A 13,084-nucleotide genomic window follows, 5' to 3' on the forward strand; every position below is an offset into this window, starting at 1 on the left:
ATGAAATATAATGTAGAACTCTGTGGTGCCACACCCACCCACTCAAATCTTAATATACTTTTCAGAGATGTTTCTTCTGCTCAGCCCCGCTCCCCCCTCCAGCAATGTTGTCCTTTGCTAGTGCTGACTAGTTACTGCTGAAACCGTTCTTTACTGTAAACAGACCAGCCTACATTCAAGAAAACCAAGGGCCTTCATGAGGTTGACCACTAATGAAGTAGTACTTGGACCAGACTGTACTGAGTAGTTAATAGAGTTTGTGTGTGTGTGAGTGTGTGTGCCTAGAAAAGGGAAGCTAAGTAATGCACAGTTCACTACATGTTTACACACACTAAATAAAATAATCACTGAATTATAAGCAATGATTACCAATTACTGGGGATTGGATTTCATTTACTTTAGAATATTCATTTCATTTACCAAGAATTGCTTCATACAATTATCCACAGATTGATTAAAATTACTACTGAGAATTACTAATTACCTTTGGCTACTATGAATTCCTAGAATCAGTTTAAGTAATTATATTATTTTTTTTTTTTTAACTTAAAGTAGTTTCAAGTATCTTTCTTGTAGAAGTCAGCGTTAAATACAGCTGACTAACTAATGCAAGCTGTTCATAGCCTAACTGTCACCAGTGTTGATATAGGAAATCAGTTTATACATATAAATTCTGTAGAATAAATATGTGCGTCTCCAGCCCTGTGTATTTCTCTCTCTCTCTCTCGGGGGTAGGGGTTGCACAAAGAAAGCTCTGTATCTTTGTCCAATCAGAGGACGGTGTGTTTCATTCCGGAAACTGAGGCAACTTTTTTCTGGCACTGACAGCTCAGAGGAGCCATCTGGTGTAAGCATTTGCTACTGCATGGCACTCGCTGTTTAACTGCTTATAGACTTGCAGGTATTGTTCTTTATGTGGCAGTACACCATACAGGAACTTTTATTGTGCTGCTTAAATCCCGTGCTCCAAAACTCTGACACGCACTGGTGCTTTTGAGTGATGGTGGAGGACGGAGGGACTAAGGGGATTAGGGGGTCTTTCTCTAATAGGATTAGGGGGTCTCTGTAATGGCATAAGGGTGGTCTCTGTAATGGGATTAGGGGTCTTTCTCTAATGGAATTAGGGGGTCTCTCTGTAATGGGATTAGGGGGTCTCTCTGTAATGGGATTAGGGGGTCTCTGTAATGGGATTATGGGGTCTTTCTATAATGGAATTAGGGGGTCTCTCTGTAATGGGATTAGGGGGTCTCTGTAATGGGATTAGGGTGGTCTCTGTAATGGGATTAGGGGGTCTTTCTCTAATGGAATTAGGGGGTCTTTCTGTAATGGGATTAGGGAGGTCTCTCTGTAATGGGATTAGGGAGGTCTCTCTGTAATGGGATTAGGGGGTCTCTGTAATGGGATTAGTCATGCCTTGATCCAGTTAGTATGGCAGGACTTTTTTTTTTCTGTTGGGGTTTATTGGGCAGGTTCTTGGTGCTTTTGGACTGCGCCGTTGAATTCTGCTACAGAAACATGTCTCTAATCCAAGCAGAATCCTGTTCAATCTAGTGTGCTTGTAATCCAAGCAGAATCCTGTTCAGTCTAGAGTGTTGGTGCCTGGGATTCTGATTCATTGTTCCAAATTGTTTGCCTCCAATTTCAGACAAAAAAAGGAAGCCAATGCAGGGGGTCATTTTCTTACATGATGATTCATTAGAAATGGTCTTGTGGCTGATATTATATGTGGGTCAATACAATGTGGGTCCCATATTGTAATGGGAAAATGCAAATAGTGTGAATGGAATAAAACAAGCAAAAAAAAGTAGGTTGCGGGGAGGAAGCAGCAAGTCAATTGCTGAGTAGTTTCTGGCTGGTTTAATGCTCTTAAAAGGATTGTATTCCTCTGTGAAAGATTGCATTTGCATAACAGTTGTGATGGTTCAGTATATGAGAGATCTGTGTGTGTTTGAGCCAGTCCTGCTAGATGGCTCTGCGACGGGTGTAAGAACAGAGCCCTAGTAAAGGAAGCAGCAGGCCTGTGTAGCAATGCATCTCCATTAGCACATTGCTCTGGGTGATTCACCAGAACCACTGGAGGGTGGCGAGCAGCGCTGTGACAGCTCAGTGAATTCACAGGTCACAGCGACTGCCAAGCAGATACAAAGTAGAGACACTGAAAAGGAATGAGGTCATTCATAAAGTTTATTGTGAACAGCATAGAATAGTACTGACATTCACAAATAAATGCATGTTCACTCTTGAAACGTCAAAACTTCTGTCTGCTAAATTTCTTTCTAGATTTTTTGTATTCACAAATTCATTTTAAATACATTATAAATCAAAATGTATACGTGTACATACTGTAAACACATACTTTTCTCAAGGGCATGTGAGTTTTGTAATCCGTAGCATTTGTTGGTTACTTGAAAATCTAAAGCAAAACACATCAGTTTTATTTGTTGGAATATTTCTCAATATTGCATATACTCTTCAAGTGCGTTTTATATTTGCTTTCATCCACCCACTTAAACCATCCTGCAGGCCAGTTAGTTCTGTGCCCAGTCTTGTTATAATGATGTTCCTGAAATAGATATTTTGTATGGCGGTGGGAACTAACTCCTACTGATCATTGGCCAGGTGACTGTATGTTTGAGGGTGGAGATAAGATATCAGTGCAGTAAAGTTTCAACAGTGCTGTGAAAGTGGGGGTAACCTTCTCAGATAAAGAAATAAGCTTGTGCATGAGATTGACTCTTGTATTGGATTGCTTTTAAGGTTACTGAAATGTCTAGCTTGGCTTAGCTGTCATCTAGCAGTGGAGTAATGACTACTGGACTCTCAATACAGTTCTGATATAAAGTAAACGCTGCTGCCTCCCCAGGACACACAGGACGACTCTGCGGTGCTCTGGCTGGATGAGATCCAGGACGGTGTGTACAAATCGAACAAGGAGACGGAGGACTCGCAGCAGTGTAAGAGCCAGCCCTATCTTTCTTGCACCCTGTCTCATAATGAATCATTAGGAGGTTCGCCCCCTCACTCTCAATCGCAGCGCTGTAGTGAAGCAGAATCTCTCTCTCTCTCTCGCTCTCTCTCTCAGTCTCTCTGGGGATCCTGGGGATCAATGAGGCGGTGGAGCGCGGTGACACGGCTCAGACCCTCGCTGCTCTGCGCTCCCCCGACGTGGGGCTGTACGGAGTGACCCCTGAGTGTAACCAGGCCTACCAGGCAGACCTCGCTGTGCTTAAGAAGAGCAAGCAGGACGAGGGTGAGCAGGCAGAGAGAGCTCAGAAGACAGAAACGCACGCACTACACCCACCCACACACACACACACCCCTAAATACACATGCACACACTTACAGACTTGTTTGTTTATAGTGTTTGCATTGATATATGTTGTAGATTTACTGTTGTAACCTCCAGAGGGACATGGATCACCACAATAATGAAAGTTCTGTAAAGTCAATACTCCTGCAGTAAAATGATTTACCACTATGTTTTGAAATATGTTTAAACATTCCAGAGTACGTTTTGTCAGGTTTTAGACCCATAAGCATAATAAACACTTGCATACATGCACATTGACACACTACTTTGATTTTTGAACACTTGCGTGTCTGTTAGGCTAAAGAGATTTTTTTTAAATCGTCTAGGAATAAACCCTTTCATTCCTATTGCTTTGTTAGATGGTTTGTTTTAAGGACCTCACGGTCTAGACTACCAAAAAAAAATGTAAATACAAATAGCTACAAACTGACTAGTTCATTTGTGCTTTGGTAACATGCTGCTGACGAGTATGAAGCCTGTAATAATAAGTAATAGAAATCTCCCCCCAGGTGACAATGGCAGTGATTGGGTGAAGCACTGGGTGAAGGGAGGGTACGATTACTACTTCAACATCCGGACCAGGGAGGGGAGCTGGGAGGAGCCGGCCAACTTCATCGAGAACAACACGCAGCTGGGCCGGGAGGACATCCAGGTAAGACTGCACAGAGAGGGGCAGTTTGAAATGTTTCACTTCAGCTTTACCTTCACACTGCTGAGGCTTCATCGAGCTCACCTCTCCCCCGCTCACCTCCACTAGACAACCATCTCTGGAGTGACGTCCGCCTACAACCGGGAGCAGCTGTGGCTGGCCAATGAGAACCTGATCACTGAGCTGCAGGCACGTTGCCGAGGATACCTGGTGAGGAACGGGCAGACAGAGCGCCTCAACTACCTGAAGAGACAGGGCCCGGCCATCACCTGCATCCAGGTAAACTACTGCACAAGGGAACTGTCACCTGGGTAAAGATAAACTACTGCACAGGGATACTGTCACCTGGGCACAGGTAAACTACTGCACAGGGATACTGTCACCTGGTTACAGGTAAACTACTGCACAGGGATACTGTCACCTGGTTACAGGTAAACTACTGCACAGGGATACTGTCACCTGGTTACAGGTAAAATACTGCACAGGGATACTGTCACCTGGTTACAGGTAAACTACTGCACAGGGATACTGTCACCTGGTTACAGGTAAACTACTGCACAGGGATACTGTCACCTGGTTACAGGTAAAATACTGCACAGGGATACTGTCACCTGGTTACAGGTAAACTACTGCACAGGGATACTGTCACCTGGTTACAGGTAAACTACTGCACAGGGATACTGTCACCTGGTTACAGGTAAAATACTGCACAGGGATACTGTCACCTGGTTACAGGTAAACTACTGCACAGGGATACTGTCACCTGGGTACAGGTAAACTACTGCACAGGGATACTGTCACCTGGTTACAGGTAAAATACTGCACAGGGATACTGTCACCTGGTTACAGGTAAACTACTGCACAGGGATACTGTCACCTGGGCACAGGTAAAATACTGCACAGGGATACTGTCACCTGGTTATAGGTAAACTACTACACAGGGATACTGTCACCTGGGAACTAGAAAACTGCCTTATAGTGATATCTATAAAGTTTGTACAGGTGAACTACTGCATAGCCATTAACTGCGTAAAAGTACACACACCACTAAAGTATCACATTACTTTATAATGCTAATCTTCTCCTGCACTACCTCAAGAATCAAGGTCCACATTACATATCCCCTGCTTAACTACCTCCTGTACAGGTTTAACACATTCCTGTGTTAAATTTACATTCACTTGTAACTATACGAAACACACCCCAGCTCATGCCCTGATGTGTCTCTGTCGCTTCCTGCAGTCTCACTGGAGAGGCTACAAGCAGAGGAAGAATTACCTGAACAGGAAGCAATACCTGAAAGACCACACAGAGGAAGTCACCAAGGTAACTGTCACACAGGAGGTGATGGTGGGGGTGGGTGGGGTGCTTGGTTTATCTTTTGTGTGTTTCATTCCACAGATGGATATTAGCAGTTTAAACCAATCCAGTTTTTATTGTGAGTTCAATTAGTCCCACAAGGGCATGCGGTTCTAAAGTGGCACTAGTTTGGTTGACTGTTTTCACACTGCATTGATGCTGTGAGCTGAGTGAGCGTATGTAATTTCACTGCATTTCTATGCCAGATTTGATTTTCTATAGCATTTGTGGTTAGGATTCATACAGATAAGGACATGTTTCTCTGCAGTGATTATGGTTAATGCAGTTGGTGTGCACTGTATGTGCCTCTGGCTGAGTCAGTGCTGTGCTCACCGTGTGTGTGTGTGTGTGTGTGTCTCTCTCCTCAGATCCAGTCCAAGGTGAGGATGCACCAGGCAAGAAAGAGATACCAGGACCGGCTCAAGTACTTCCGTGACCACGTGAGTCTGAACTACAAAACTGATAAGCACAGCACACCATTGCAGGGAATATACGAGCTGGGCAGAACCTCTGCTTTTAAATGGCTTTCTCCCAAAACGAATTTGACATCTTGATGTATGGTCATTTTAAAAGTGTAGTAAATCATAGTGGAAAGAATGTTGGACAAGGATGGTAAACTACAGATGGGTGTGGTAAAGCGTATTTAAAACAAACTCCCTCTGCTGTGTGTTCTCTCTTGCAGATTGATGATATAGTAAAAATCCAGGCGTTTATCCGGGCCAACAAGGCCAGAGATGATTACAAGACACTAAGTGAGTGCCTCTAAACTGCTTCTGGCTATACCCCCAGGAGTACACGCTGTGCATTCAGATCTGTTGATGTTGGAAGCGCTGCTTTGTTGTAAACCCTTCTTTTCATGCCCGCTCCCCCTCAGTAAACGCTCAGGATCCCCCCATGGCAGTGGTGCGGAAGTTTGTCCACCTGCTTGACCAGAGTGACCAGGACTTCCAGGAGGAGCTGGAGCTGATGCGCCTGCGTGAGGAGGTCGTGACCCAGATCCGCTCCAATCAGCAGCTAGAGAATGACCTCAACCTCATGGACATCAAGATCGGCCTGCTGGTCAAGAACAAGATCACCCTGCAGGTAAACCAGTCCAACCAGAGACTGGATGCCATTCCATACAGTGCTTTGTTGACCATGATTTCATTGTTCTTAGGGAGAGCGTACTGCTGCGTTGAGATAGATGACACTAATGAATACTCCTGGGGTCTCTCTGACTCCCCCTCTTGTGGCAATAGTCAGTAGCGCAGCCCTGACCACTGTGTGTCTCTGTTTGTGCAGGAGGTGGTGTCTCACAGTAAGAAACTGACCAAGAAGAACAAGGGGCAGCTCTCCGACATGATGATGATGAACAAGCAGGGCGGGCTGAAGGCGCTGAGCAAGGCAAAGCGAGAGAAACTTGAGGCCTACCAGTTCCTCTTCTACCTGTTACAGGTAACACTGCACTGTCTCTTAATACAGTACACCTCTGATCAGTTTCAGCTTTGGGATGTGTGCACTGCAAAACAGTGCAGCTTTAAAAAATGACTATGCCAAACCGGTCCATGATACCTCACATTATGGCTTGCAGTAAGGATGTGGTATGTTTGTGCACGTATCTGGAGATGTGTTGGTCCTGGTTAGAACAGGAACCTGGACTATAAAGGATCAGGAGCGCTGTATTTGCAGTTTTAGTTTTCCATCTCCTCCAACCCTCCGCTCCCTCTAGACGAACCCCACCTACCTGGCCAAGCTGATCTTCCAGATGCCCCAGAACAAGTCCACCAAGTTCATGGACTCTGTGATCTTCACGTTGTACAACTACGCCTCCAACCAGCGTGAGGAGTACCTGTTGCTGAAGCTCTTCAAGACCGCACTGCAGGAGGAGATCAAGTAAGAGCCCCGGAGACACTGCGACCTGGGCTGCCCTGTCACACAGCACTGTAATCACAAAGCTTTTACCCAGTGGTGTAGCGAGGACTCACAAAATAGGCCAGCTAAGCCACATGACTCGTATTGGCTTAGCTGGTCTATTATGTCGGCACGACTGTGGACACAAACTCAAACAAAGCTGGATAAAGACACTGTGGAAATGCTTGTAGAAACTAGATAAATACATTACCTATTTATGTGTGTTATTAAAAGTTCAGTATAAAATGAAAAGGTGGATTTGTATATGATTTGTATATTGTTTAAGAAAACTCCGCTGGGTCCACGTGCTGTGGAAGCTCTAAATGAAGTTTATTTGAAACATTGTAACACGGCACACTACCATGGTGTTTAGAAAGAAACTGTTGGAAACATTAGCACGAGGGTGTATGTTTTGTGAAGTAAACCCATTTAGAACTGTATATGAATCCGGCTCAAACTTTTTTGTCAGGTCAAAGGTGGACCAGATCCAGGAGATTGTCACGGGGAACCCCACCGTTATCAAAATGGTGGTGAGCTTTAACCGTGGGGCCCGGGGCCAGAATGCACTGAGGCAGATCCTGGCGCCCGTCGTCAAGGAGACCATGGATGACAAGGCACTGAGCATTAAGACCGATCCCGTGGATATTTACAAGAGCTGGGTCAACCAGATGGAGTCTCAGACTGGCGAGGCAAGGTAGGGTTTTTCTCTCTCTCTTCCTCTTTGTGTTAATATTTACATATCTAGGAAATCCCATTGAGCGAGTCCTGGCAAGGAGGACAGCAGTCCGTGATAAAACTATAACATATTATCAATGCAACTTGACAATAAAACCACATTTTATTCAACCAGCTCACAAGTTTCTCAAGGCAGTGAAGATTTTCGTTTGGATAAAGAAACCCTCCTGTTAGATTCTATTCCAGTGTTTAATGCTTACTGTATATCAGAAATGGAGGGATATCAGCTAAATGCAAAAGAAAACAGCAACATGTAATACACACGTACTGAGAATGAATATTTTTGTCTTTCGTGCAAACATAAGTAACACTTATCAACAACCTTTTTTTACATTATATTCAAAGAACAAAACCAATAAAAAACAAAACAAATAATGAAAAAAAAAAACCCTTCAAACATATGTCCAGATTCCAAAAGCAAGGAAATGTAATACATTTTTAAACAATTGATTTGCATAAAAGTGTACAGGCAAATTAAAACCCATAAATAATGTGTTTATACTTATGAGTTCTCTGAAATATTAAAAACAACTTCCTTTTAAAATCCTGTTTATACGTATTCACTGGGATGTAAGGGTTAAATAAAGGTCAATAGCCATCTACAGCGTTCTGTTTATTAATCTGCTCGTACATACTTTGCAGTAAAGGGATGAGCAATTCAGATGCTGAAAGTAATGTAATGGGATGATTGTTTAATGATTGCTATATCGACATCATGAAAAACGCAGGGCCCTAATAATAGGTCATTAATTAAAAGGTTTACCTCAAGAAAATTCAAGCTCCTAAATATTTTCCATTCCCTTCCAAGGCAATATCTGATCCTGATTTATCAGCAACGAGCTTAGGAAGTACCTAAGATTAAAAGATAGAACTTCTAAGAAACTAAACGCTGTATTTTCAGAGAGTTTATTCCAGTCTTTAATGGGCTCATGTTAATGAGAAACAAAGAGAGTGCTGAAGAGGACTTGAGAAATATACTTTAATTGTTTGGTTCTGGTGTTTTTAACTCTTTCAAAAAATAGAAGTTCATTAAAGACCGTAGTAAACACTGAAAATGTCAAGTGTACAGATGTTTCAGCTGGTCCCTTCAGCAGTGTTGTGTTTCTCCCAGGTTTTAGCTGTGTGTTTGTATCAGTTGCAACGTGCTGTAACGGGTTCCCTTGTGCGTTTGTCAGTAAGCTTCCCTACGACGTGACGCCAGAGCAGGCGCTGAGTCACGAGGAGGTCCGGACCCGGCTCGACGCCTCCATCAAGCACATGCGCACCGTGACGGACAAGTTCCTGTCAGCCATCACTGTGTCTGTGGACAAGATCCCGTGAGTACGGGGGCTCGGGAGGGGAAGAGGAGCTCACCAAACCCTCTGAGTGTCGGCTCTGTTGACGCGCGGCTCTGTTGACGCGCGGCTCTCCCGCCGCTGTGTTTCAGGTACGGGATGCGCTTCATTGCCAAGGTGCTGAAGGACACGCTGCACGAGAAGTTCCCAGACGCCACCGAGGACGAGCTCTTAAAGGTATTGCCTGCTGCCCTCCCAAACCACTGGGAGAAGGTTCTCAACTCGCACAGCATGGAGCCACATCAGCCTGTCTTACTGTGTGGGACATACTGATTAACCCTTTCATGCATGGCGACCTCATATGATCAAATTGAAAAAAATGTCAATGACAAATATTTTTATTACTGCTTTTCAATATTTCATGCATGAAAGGGTTAAAGGGGGTTAACTGGTAATGCTCTGGTAATGGGGAGGTTTGGCTAGCAGCCACCCTCCACCATGCCTGAATAGCAGCTTCTGTTTGTACCTGATCTTTATTCAGCGCTAAATTCACTACTTCCTCCTCCTCCTCCTCCTCCTCCTCCTCCTCTCTCTATTAGCTCTGAGACCGGGCACAGGCCAGGTCTCAGTGTCGGCTGCAGCTGTTTTTATTGTCGACTGCCCCCAGCCATTTTCCACTTCTCTCGCAGTCGTTCAGTTTTCCTGCTGTAAGACTTCTTGTTTTTAATTCAAAGCTGTTTCGTCTCTGTCTCTCTCTCTCTCTCTGTCTGTATCTCGCGCGCTATTTCTCTCTATCTCCTTTTCTCTCTCCTGCACTTCAGCTTTGCTCTGCTGTTGGAAAGTGCTCTCCAGACTCCCAGGTCAGAGAAAGGTGAACGAAGGTTTTACATCTATTCTCATTGCTTCCAAACTTTCACACAAGCTTTCACACAACCATGCCAATATCTATATATATATATTATATATATATATATATATATATATCTATAGATATATTATATTAATAGATAGATAGAGATAGATATAATCTCTGTCTCTGACAGATTCTTCTCTTGCTTTTTTGTACTGTAATTCTTGATATGTATTTTTTGTATACAACTGTAAGTCACCCTGGGTAAGGGTGCTTGCTAAGAAATTAATAATAATAATAATAATAATACTAATAATAATATGTCGTCTTAAGTATTGGAACATTGGCCTGCTGGGATTTTTTAAAAAATTGCGGGAATTTAGACACTAATTGTGAACTTCAGTAAAGTAATAAATGTATCAAATTAAGGAATTGAAATGCTCTGAAATTCTTGATGCTGCATGTGCTTAAAAACATACATAATGCATTGTACCATCCATTTCACTGTAACTTTCTTACTATTAATCTGAATCTTGAGAACCATTTCAAAATGAGTTTGCTTGAATAAGAAGCAGTTCTGTATTATACTGCTCAAAAGCTGTTTGTTTTCTGTACTTTTCTGTACTCGTTTTGGTGTGTAGAGTTTCCTGGTTTGTAGCAGGAAGTTGCAGATCTTGAGTTCACACGGCTGTGATCAGTGATGCCTCAGCCCTCGCACCCTGCAGTGATAAGAAACGCTTGTTCGTGTGTTTTAGATATTGTCCTCTTTCTCGATTCTTGGAACCTTGATTTATATTTTTAAATTAGCCTGCCCTGTCTGTTCCAGATTATTGGTAACCTGCTGTATTACCGCTACATGAACCCAGCCATTGTGGCGCCTGATGCCTTTGACATCATCGACATGTCCGCAGGAGGCCAGCTGACCACAGACCAGCGGCGCAACCTGGGCTCCATTGCCAAGATGCTGCAGCACGCTGCCTCCAACAAGATGTTCATCGGAGACAATTCACACCTAGCAAATATCAACGAGTACCTCAGCAACTCCTACCAGAAATTCAGGTACAGCACACCCCTCTCTCCCTGCCTGCCTGCCTGCCTTCTTTCTCTAACTATACACACCACATACAGCAATTATAGATCTGTCTCAAGAAAATTCAAGCCCCAAAATGTTTTAAATTTTCTTCCAAGGCAATTGATGATCCTAATTTATCAGCAAGCCTAGGCAGTACCTAAGATAAAAAGATCAAGTATACAAAAAAGTCAAGTATACAAACGTGTCAGCTGGTGCCGTCAGCAGTGTTATGTTTTTTCCAAGGTTTTAGCTGGCTGTTATTTTCAGGGTTAAATACATACCTTTCAAAAAGTACTGTTTTTAAGTCTATAACATGTACAAATTGTCTAGGAAATCACAGATAAGATCTTTCTCGTAATGCGTTCTTTGTTTGTCACAAGTGAGAGGCTGAGGCACAGAGCAGTGTTATGCCAGACTTTTGAATAATCCTATAGATTCTCTCTTGTGCACATTTAGCTTCTCCGTCCAGAACAGTTCCACAAGACCGGCTATACGTATTGCTTGAAAGGTACCCCCGGTTATCACAGAAAGTCCCTCATTAGCAGTACTACCCTTATTGACAAGCCATTTAAGTAACAAAATGCTGTCTGCTGTTTGTGTCTCTCTGTGCCGGCGCAGACGGTTCCTGCTGGCTGCCTGTGACGTCCCCCCTCTGGAGGACAAGTTCAACGTGGACGAGTACTCGGACCTGGTCACCCTCACCAAGCCCGTCATCTACATCACTATCGCAGAGATCATCAACACCCACACGGTGAGTAACAAACAGACCGCTGCAGAACCCATGGTTCAGGGTTCGAGGGTGATGAAACTCATACCATTGAAGGGCCAGTATTGAACTTTTGAACTATTGAACTGCACAGGTGTGGCTGTGTTCCATCTCCCACACCTCTCCATAACCATACAATTCTCATCATCTCACATCTTCAAGCTGGCTTTGAGTGGGAATTGTTTAAGAGTTAGCGCACGTCTCTCCAGGACTCAAACCCCAAGTTAACCTCTAACACAGATTAATCTAACTAAATTAACCCCTGCCAGGCCACCCTGGGCCAGGTTGCCATTGTAAATGAGAATATGGCCTCAATTGATGTACCTGGTAAAATAAAGGAGTGATTTGAGTGGTTGTTATATAATGAACTGTCCTCTTATCATCCCTGTGCCTATGTGTCTCTCCCCAGCTCCTGCTGAATCACCAGGACGCCATCGCCTCTGAACACAACGACCCCATTCACGAGCTCCTGGAGGACCTGGGCGAGGTCCCCACCATAGAGTCTATGGTTGGTGAGTAGAGTGGCCGCCATAGTCTCTCATCGCTGAATAGAGTTTCTAGAGGAGGTCCTTACCCACCTCTCACTGGCTGGATTTATACCGATTTCATGTGTATTTTGCATCTGAGTTCTGTATATCTCCATTCCTGCTGCAGGGGAAGGCACGCTGGCCCCCGGGGACCCCAACTGGGACATGCTGACAAAGACAGAGGTGTCTCTCACATTGACCAACAAGTTTGACGTGCCGGGCAGCGAGAATGAAGAGATGGATGCCAGGACACTCATGCTCAAGTAGGTTATGGTTACTGTTATCCAGGAAGCTGGGTTACTCCTCAGTCCAGTCAGTATAAACCTGTGGTCAGTGAGTATGGAAACCCTCCTGAGTCACTCCCTCCCTCCCCTCCTGTGTTATCTGTGCAGCGCCAAGCGGCTGATTGTAGATGTGATCCGTTTCCAACCCGGAGAGACCCTGACAGAGATCCTGGAGACCCCCGCCAGCAGCGAGCAGGTGAGTGTGATTACATCATCAGTCTTAACCAGGCAGCTCCACCCTGTACGGGCCTTTGCTCCTGCGTATTGAATGGGTAGTGCTGTATGTTCTCAGTGTAGGACTCGATAGATGTGAGCCCAAGTGGACCATCACCGATCAGAATGTCATTTTGCAAAGTTGTAGAGTCCAA

The 13,084-nt window shown here is 44.2% G+C and overlaps 1 protein-coding gene across 1 annotated transcript in view; it reads left to right on the forward strand.

Moving 5' to 3' along the window:
• The window catches only part of LOC121299295 (ras GTPase-activating-like protein IQGAP1), a 40,390-nt gene that overhangs the window by 23,082 nt on the left and 4,224 nt on the right, over positions 1-13,084 (forward strand). The window contains exons 16-33 of the mRNA XM_041226972.1: positions 2,864-2,954; positions 3,083-3,250; positions 3,820-3,962; positions 4,068-4,238; positions 5,202-5,285; positions 5,687-5,758; positions 6,001-6,070; positions 6,193-6,401; positions 6,600-6,752; positions 7,027-7,190; positions 7,678-7,902; positions 9,119-9,259; positions 9,370-9,454; positions 10,894-11,126; positions 11,758-11,890; positions 12,315-12,417; positions 12,560-12,695; positions 12,825-12,912. Coding sequence (XP_041082906.1) covers positions 2,864-2,954; positions 3,083-3,250; positions 3,820-3,962; positions 4,068-4,238; positions 5,202-5,285; positions 5,687-5,758; positions 6,001-6,070; positions 6,193-6,401; positions 6,600-6,752; positions 7,027-7,190; positions 7,678-7,902; positions 9,119-9,259; positions 9,370-9,454; positions 10,894-11,126; positions 11,758-11,890; positions 12,315-12,417; positions 12,560-12,695; positions 12,825-12,912 — 2,469 coding nt within the window. The remainder of the gene's footprint in view (positions 1-2,863; positions 2,955-3,082; positions 3,251-3,819; positions 3,963-4,067; positions 4,239-5,201; positions 5,286-5,686; positions 5,759-6,000; positions 6,071-6,192; positions 6,402-6,599; positions 6,753-7,026; positions 7,191-7,677; positions 7,903-9,118; positions 9,260-9,369; positions 9,455-10,893; positions 11,127-11,757; positions 11,891-12,314; positions 12,418-12,559; positions 12,696-12,824; positions 12,913-13,084) is intronic.

This window comes from Polyodon spathula, chromosome 24 (assembly GCF_017654505.1).
Source record: "Polyodon spathula isolate WHYD16114869_AA chromosome 24, ASM1765450v1, whole genome shotgun sequence".
Taxonomy (NCBI): Eukaryota; Metazoa; Chordata; class Actinopteri; order Acipenseriformes; family Polyodontidae; genus Polyodon; species Polyodon spathula.